The sequence below is a fragment of the Lithobates pipiens genome, unplaced genomic scaffold (genome assembly GCF_037356315.1).
Source record: "Lithobates pipiens isolate NorthernLeopardFrog02 unplaced genomic scaffold, aLitPip1_a1.2 Scaffold_30, whole genome shotgun sequence".
NCBI classification, from domain to species: domain Eukaryota; kingdom Metazoa; phylum Chordata; class Amphibia; order Anura; family Ranidae; genus Lithobates; species Lithobates pipiens.
Genome location: NW_027507791.1, coordinates 128,029,561 through 128,038,299, shown reverse-complemented (window position 1 = coordinate 128,038,299; position 8,739 = coordinate 128,029,561). Strand labels below are relative to the sequence as shown.

The 8,739-nt window shown below is 41.9% G+C and overlaps 1 protein-coding gene across 2 annotated transcripts in view; it reads right to left on the bottom strand.

The window, feature by feature from the left end:
- Positions 1-4,204: 4,204 nt before the first annotated feature.
- The window catches only part of SEC23A (SEC23 homolog A, COPII component), a 256,161-nt gene continuing 251,626 nt past the window's right edge, over positions 4,205-8,739 (bottom strand). For both annotated transcript variants that reach the window (XM_077464838.1, XM_077464839.1), the window contains one exon: positions 4,205-5,675. In XM_077464838.1, coding sequence (XP_077320964.1) covers positions 5,586-5,675 — 90 coding nt within the window. In that variant the 3' untranslated portion in view covers positions 4,205-5,585. The remainder of the gene's footprint in view (positions 5,676-8,739) is intronic.

Here is an 8,739-nt window from a genome sequence, read left to right as displayed (position 1 = left end):
TTGAAAAGATAGGACTTCATAGGTAGGAGTCCAGCGTCCAAGCTCAGTGATCAATTCACTAGTCACCTAGAGGAGGAGAAAGAGGTAAAACTGAACATATAGGCAAATCTGGAAGCCAGCAGGCGTCAAGGGAAAACCACAAGGTTTAGAGAAAGGAAGAGGGAGGAAAAACAAAACCCCAGGTTATGAGGGGTAAATTCAGCCAGGTGGAGATTTGGAGGTGCGGGATCTGGATCTCTTCTTCCTAGATTGCTTCTCCCAGCGAGGCGCTTTAGGAAACCCCGGATTTGCTGCCTCCAAGGGCCAATCCGGAATCCGGATCTGTGGTAGTTCAAACACTCCAAGAAAGTTAGGGAGATCACCCAGGGTGCGAAAGGTGGCCGATTTACCCTCATGAGATGCAAACAGGTGAAAAGGGAAGCCCCATCGATATTTAATTTGCTTAGAGTGGAGTGCGTCTGTGAGTGGCTTCAGAGATTTCCACATGAGAAGGGTCTGCCTGGAGAGGTCCGTCAGAAGCATGACGGGAGATCCGTTAAAGAGAATGGAGTCTCGAGACCGAGCGGCCTGCATGATGTCAGATTTGGTATGGAAAAAATGGATGCGGCAAATAATGTCCCTTGGGTAAGCCGGGTTGAGATTGCGGGGGCCCAGGGATCTGTGAATCCTGTCAATTTCCAGGTGCTCATCTTGGGGCTTGTTCAATAGCTGGTTAAACATCAAAATGGCTGCTTTAGCCAGATCCTTGTTTTCAACCGACTCCGGAACCCCGCGGATGCGAATATTATTGCGTCTACTTCTGTTCTCCTGGTCATCGAGACCGTAAAACAGTTGTTGGATCTGATTAGTGTGTTGCTGAAGAATGTGATCATGTTCAATAATTCTGGTCACAGATTCCTCCACTGTTGCTTCAATATCGTCAAAGCGCTGGCCTATATCATGGCGTAGGTCTGTGATCTCACGCTTATAGGAGCGCTCAAGCCTGCTGATGTAGGCCTCAATATCCCCTTTGGTGGGGAGGGCCTTGAGGTAGGATTCCATGTCCCAGGGTGCCGGCTGAGGATGTGGTTGGGGCGGAGGGGTCCCGGGACACGCTGGGTAGTGGGGGCTCCGGGTGTCTGAACCGGGTGAGTGCGGTGAGGGAGAAGAGGCCTCCGGGAGCGGAGAGGGTACCTGAGAGGCGGCGAGGGCCGCCTGCGCCGCCGCCGAGCGGGTCGCCGCCATCTTGGAAGCCGGTGTGGTCCGTCCCGCGGATCCCTTCGCGGGGAAGTAGCTGCCTATTTCTTTAGATTTGAGATCCCCCGAGGGTCGGGGGGTGTCTCCGGTCCCCCTCCTGCTCATGGGGGAGATGAACGGGGGTGCTGTCGGCCGTGCTGTGCGCCGTTCTAGATGGTGGAGCGGGAGCCGAGGTCTCAGGCTGCCTTCCTCTCCATGCGCCAAGCCACGCCCCCCAGAGTTATATGTTTAAATATTTAGGGAGCAAAACATCTAGGTCGTTCAAAATCGAGGGGGCTGAAAGATCACATACTCACCCACTGTATGTTCACAAAATAAGATCAATCAGAATAATCCCGTATTGCAAAAAATGAAGAGCATCAGTGGTGGATGGGGGGAAGTGCTTTATAAGGCAGCATTTGTCTGCCTTTCACTTGTTCTGTGGAGGACTGTGTGCATGCAAGGTCCTTACGTTTGTGCAACTAGGTATGTAGCCGTTTGCTTTTGTTACTTCCAGCTCAACCTTTATCTCTATTTGATTCTCTATCAAGCAATTTATCTGAACTAACCTGTGGCTACTGCTTGCTGGTTTGTTTTTTCTTTTGTGCATACCAGACTTGATAAGCCCTAGTGTAATACGAAGTCAACTTTATCTTGTATGAGAGCGGCTAGGAGGATATCTTTCCTGTCCATCTTGGAAACTGTGGTCTAGCTCTATGTATGGGTTCAGTTTTTCTAATATTGATCCTATCAGGTAATGATTCCAAATTATCTATTAATCTATGCAGTCAATATAAACATCCCTTAGGAATCGCAAAATTTTAGCGATTCCTGAGAGTAATATTATGCTTTTTAAATTACAGCGGGGTTTTTCTTTCCCTCTCTCTAAAGTATGTATTTAAATTGCTATTTTGAAGCACTTCCCTGCAAGCACATATAGTCCGGATGTCTCCCCATCCACCACTGAGGCTCTTCATTTTTTGCAATATGGGATTATTCTGATTGATCTTATTTTGTGAACATACAGTGGGTGAGTATGTGATCTTTCAGCCCCCTCGATTTTGAACGACCTAGATGTTTTGCTCCCTAAATATTTAAACATATAACTCTGTACATAATAATGTTTTCTGTAGTAATCATATTTAATTGTTTGCTTTTTTCTCTAAAGTTTATTGTGAATAATGGAACATGCACTATTTAATCAATTTCTTTATGTATTTATCCATGCAGTATTATACTTGTCAATGATATTCAAAGCTCCTGAAGAAACTCGTCCATGAGTGAAACATGTTGAGCATCAAATTACATTGACTGAGTTCACAAATGATTCTTCCAGATCTCTATGTATTGTATGGATGTGTATCTTTTTTGATAGTGCTGTTTTAGCAAAATTTGTAATTTTTTTTGTATAATAAATTTCTATGAATTTAAAAAAAAAAAACTCTTTTTGAGTGATTGCTATCTGATCTTCTTTAATACATGTAATGTCTGATACCGTTAAAAGTCCCGTTGAGGCTAGTCACCTCTCCCCTTGCTCCCTTTTTTCAAATTAAATACTTGGGATGTGGTATCATTTTGTTTGGTTGGCTTCACTTCATTCTTTAAATTCTTGTCTTTTATGTGTTAGGTCAGTACAATTAAAACACAGCATTAAGCTAGCATTTTGTAATCTTATTTATATATACTTATACTTTTTTTCAATGGTGTCATTTAGTGGTGAAAATTAGGAGTGCCCCCCCGTTTTCACTGTGGTATCTTATGTGCCCCCCCATATATATTGTTCCTAGAGTCACCACTGCTTCTCCTTGTATTTGTCACATAGAGAAAACATAAAAGGAGGGCCATGCTCCACATAGTGTGATTCAGCCACCACTATTAAAAGTTAAAAATGACACTTACATGGTAAAAGGTCAAATACAGCGCAGTAGAAACACATCAAATTCATCATAGGGGACACATCCGGTACACAATAATGTCAAGAGCATGGCTCTGCCCTGTCGCATTTCATCAAATGTGACATTTTCAAAGGATTATTTTTCATCTCAGTTCTCATCTCATAGAGCCGCATACATTTTTGCAACATCTATTAAATCTCCCTTTTGTATGGCACTAAAGAAAGGATAGGCACTTTAAAAAAAAAAAAGGAAGGGAGTCCTCTTCATGGTGGGAAGGTAGCTTGAGATGGGCACTTAATGAAGCAGCATCACTCAAATCGTGCCCCAGCAGTTTCCAGGCTCCATATGAACTACCTAAACAGCTATTCAGGAGCCGAGGTGCATGGTCATTTTATCAGTAGCAACAGTCCAGTGGCTACATTACCCCATGAACTAGGAAATGCAAACATAACCTGTGCTACACTTGCTATCTATTATGTGCTTGCTGTACAATTCTCCTGCAGCCAACTTATGCAATGGGGGAACAATCCTTCAATCTTCCCTTACCAATAATAGAACACACAGTTACAGTACAATGCACGCAGACAGCATGGCAGTAGAATTCTTTGAAAAAGTAACAATATTTAAACATAAATTCATGGTTCTGGGTGGAAATAATTATTTTTCACATCATATTTAAAATTAGAAAGACAGAGGAAACCATACAAATGTAAAGGAGGTACTCTGAGTATACCAGTTTATTCAAATGGTTTGAAATACAGAAATGAAAGGTATAACCAGATATAAGATCTTATAACTATAGCATACTTACATACATACATTAATAGCAGAGCTATTAAATCATCTTCTGTAAAAATAAAAGTGTCTGAAATAAGACTTTTCCGCATTGCCTATAGCAAATGATCAGATTGCAGGCATTGCATTAGAAAAAAGTTGTCAGATGACTGTGGGAAGCTGGTTCTCATGTCGGACATTCCTGTACGTGACACTCCTTATCTTTACACACCAACATTAGTATATGATAGAAAGCTGCAGAGAATCACACTTTGAAACAAAAGATTCTGTGCGACAATAAATGTACCAAAAAAAGATGATACTGAAAATGCATGTTTTATTATAGGCAGCAATATTTAGACATCATGATGTAAACATATAAACAGAATTGACATGCTAAGCTGAGAACAGACACAACTTGATTGGGGCAGTAAACGCCTCCAAATTGTCGTTTGTGAAGGATAAGGCCAATTTAAAAAAAAAAAAAAAAAGAAAGAAAAATTTAACCAACAGGCCTACAGGAACCAATCAGATGTTTGAATCTCACCATAGCAGTAAAATCCGGCATCAGATTGGTTGTTCTGGGCCACACAAGCACCTCTCTGTCCTCTAGTTTTCCTATAAAAGGGCTCTGTGTGATAGAATTAAAAGACTATAAGCAGAGCTTGAACCCTGCTTACTGGTGTAAGATAAGAAAGATGACATCTGAGATTACTCGGACAGAGGAAGATATCAATGTAAAACATAAAATAACACAGAAAATACATGCAAAACTGAATACAATGAAATGGCCATGTGCAACATAAGCATGAATATTGACTTGTGTTTACATAAGATGTGCATGGAAAGAAGCTGCAATTTTCTGTACTGGGCAGAGATTAAAATTATTATTTTAAATATAAAACTGGACCTGTGCAATCCAGCAAGTCAGGACACCAATGTCTTTGGGTGTGCGGCTGTCAAATTGAGAGGTCCTTGCACGGGTGTACGCTTAGGTAAACCTGTGTGAATGAGGGCTTATAGTCTGCTTTAAGTACAGCAGAAAGATGGGATCCCTATAATACAATTTTAAATTCTGGAAATTTGTGATTGCTGCAAATTTCACATATAAATTATGGAGGTATAATATTGTATTATATATGAATTGTATAATATTTACGGTGATCAATAAAAAGCTACTGGAATTGAAACATTATTGTGATCCTCTCATCCTCCTACTATACCTACTGCTGTTATTTTCAAGCCCATCAGTCTCTAAAGAGCTGACTGTCTCAAAAACACCTTCTCATATTAGGGTCTAGCACTCCACCAATACTATCGTACCTTTATATTCATGCTTGAAACAGTACTTGTAAAAGAATCCTCCATACATATCCCAAATGTAAACACATTTCACAGTGTGTAGTGTTTAAACAATGTCTGTGTGATTAAAAAATTGTCTGGTTTTGTTCATTTTGCTCATGAAAGATTTGTTTAGTTTAAACTAAAGTTATAGTAATAAAACAAGTACAAAGAGCTGAGAAGCTCTAGCCAGGAGAGATCAGGTGGTATGTGCATACATAATAATAAATACAGCAGGGGTGAGCAGTTGGTGTTCCAGCATCTTGTGCCATGTGCACTGTCAGGATGCAGGCTAGTGGGGAAAAAACCTACAAGCCAAATGCTTTCCGGAGCATTGTGTCCATTCAGGAAGGTATTCTATTATGCAGCACTGGAAACAGCTAGTTTCTTCAGATGATCCATGAAAACTTGCAGACTGACATCATCCGTGAGAATAGGGGCTCCAGACTCCTGTGAGAACAATGTATATTGATTAAAGCATTTGTGAAAGGAAAGAAATTCTTCATAAAACATGAAGGTCTTGAGCCCACCTACAGAGATCATTAAACACACTTATACAGTAGTTCACACTCAGGGCCGGCGCCACCATAAGGCAGCATAGTCAGCTGTTGGGACTCTGCTACATCCCCAGCTGAGCCCAGAGTGTGCAGTTCAGCCTTAGCACCAGCGAGAGCAAAAGGGGTGAGCGGATGGACAAAGCAGCCATTTGGGTGTATGGCATCGGGCATGAGATAGGGAATTGAAGTGGCCACTGCTGGTAGAATATATCCTGTAATTATCCTGCTGTTAAGACTACAATACATGTCAAAATCGTAATCGGCGCTCAACTGAAAAGGTGAACTGCAGTCATATTAAAAGTAACTACTTACCATTTTCTTCTATTACGGCTCGTTTCCATTTTTGCAATGAGTTAATACTACATATGTTGTGTGTTAACAAGCCTTGCATTAAGGCAGCCAGTTGAGTGCAATGGGATGCCAATGTACCAAAATGTCCCATAAATCTTCACAAAATTTGTAACACAACTAAGGTTTGTTGGCATGCATCACAGTATACTGCAAGGCATGTGTGGTGCATTGAGATGCCATTCAAAAATGAATAGCAGTGCAATACAGATAACCTGGATTGTTGCACATTTTTTCAATGCATAGATTTATTGGCCCTCGGTGATTGTGAGCTACACCACAGGATGAAAAACTATTCTGAGTCCAAGTTCCTTCAACCTCAACTCAAAGGAAAAACTATTCAGTTGTATTTGAAATACAGGTAGCTGAATTTGTGTTTTTGTTCACTTCTTGTAATGTACAGCACTTAGAGAGGGCAAATATTGTCAGGCTTCTCTTTCTTTGTCCAGTTAGTAGACTGGGGCAGGGAGAGGACACTGAAATCCTTAGCTAGAAAATAATGTAGGTGTCATTCCTCTGGCTACACAGTGTCAGACATGTGTGAGCCATAAAAGTACACCATACACCATCTATCCCTGGTAGAGGAGCTGCTGAGATCCACAAATCCTGCCTAGGAAGGCTGATCCCACACTATACATCCATATAACCTTGATATACTGAAGCACAGTACAGCTGCTGACCCCCACTCTATGATCATAAACCGATTACAGGTTACTTTCTCCAGTAACAAAAGGTGGGAGGTGCACTGGAGAACTGCTCTTTGCTGCGATCCAGTTCTCCAGTGCACCTCCCACCTTTTGTAACTCTCCTCTGCACCCAAGGGAGTCAGAATCCCACATAATAGGAGCTTTAACACAGTAAGTCAAAGGAGAGTCAAGGGAGAGGGAAGAGTATTTTTTGCAGAAGGGATCTAGCTGCAGGGATCAGCCAAGGGACCTCACACGGACAACCGGTTGTAGACTTTTATCGGATGTGGGGACAGTTTGTAGCAGTCAGGAATACAGGAAGCTTAAGCCGCCTTAGGGCACCAGGATGAGGGGGAGGTAAAATGCACCTTCACCTGAGTAGACAAAAATCCTTGCACTGGCCCTGTTCACACTGCAGTTGGAAAACTTTTCCTGTGGGTCAGAGAGGCAGCACAGCTATAAACAAAGGTAGCCTATACACTATAGCACAGCTTTGCGCTGTTGTGTAGCATCACCAATATGCATTCTAAGCTCTGTGTACAGATTGAGACCTGCTTTTAGTGAGATACAAGCAGGGTTTGCAACAAGCTCTCAATATAAGCTTTACTGGAAAAGGGGCCTTACAAAACAAACCCAACTACTTGGAACAAATCCTGAGGAACACCATCATATTTTGGAACTTTGTATGTACTGCTTAATTAATGTGCACATTTGGTCACATTGTTTACAAGAGCCTGAATAAAACATATGAATCTGGGTATTATCTTAGTACCATGGTAACCCTGTCAAAATCGGTGTGCTTTGTAGCAATAATAATAAAAACATCCTGCATGCTGTGTGTTGTATGTTTTTACTGTACATTGGCTCAAAAGTCTTTACAGGTTAAGACATAGACCCACAATTTTCCAGGATAAAAAGTAACAGATTCCTTCACAAAGGGATGAACCTAAAGGTATCTGCCTGGAGTTTGCATGTCCTCCCTGTGCCTGCGTGGATTTCCTCCCACACCCCAAAGACATTCTGGTAGGTTAATTGAATCCTGTCTAAACTGTCCCTGATGTATGAATGTGAATTAGAGACCTGTAAGCTCTTCGAGGGCAGGGACTGAACAAATGTACAATATATGTTACTATACAGGATTTATATAGCGCATTGCTTTACAACATGAGGGCAGACAGTACAATTACAACGCAATTCAATACAGTATGTAAAGCGATGCGCTGCGTAAAATGACAGCGCTATATAAGTAACTGTAATAAATAAAAGGAGAAGAGTGGACCTCCATGCTGCGGGTTTAGGTGTGATGCTGCAGCTGTTCTGCATGGGCCCTAAGCCTGAGATCTGACAGATCACATGACTGCAGATTGCTAAATTCTCAGTCTGCTCGGAGCAGACTGTCAGGCACTGCTCTCCGCCCTGCCCTTCCAGCACTCATTGGACAGAAAAGAGGGTGGGCACAGCTGGTTGTGGCTCACAGCTGTGCATTGAGAGGTGGAGCCAGCTGCAAATCACGCAGCCAGGTGGATGTTGACAAATTTGTCAGGATCCTTTCAGAGCCTGGAGCAGCTCTGCCACATCAGCTGATAGCGGGCAATAGCCCACTATTAGCTGACTCTGAGCCACAGGAGAACAAAAGTAAGTGTACTTCTGTGACACACAAGAGAAGTATGGCCAAAAACAGTTTCAGTCCTAGGGTGATAACACTAATTGTAGTGAATCTATTTATAAGCAGAGTTTTGAATTTAGACTACTGTCTTGATTTGTGCAACAAACCCCTCCCTTCCTTTTTTCTTCATCTCCATCACTTATTAAAGAGGCTGTAAACCTCCCTGTGTAATTTGTACCTATAGGTAAACCTAAAATAAGGCTTACCTATAGGTACTGTAAATTTCTCCTAAACGTGCGCCCAGATCTTGCCCCTAG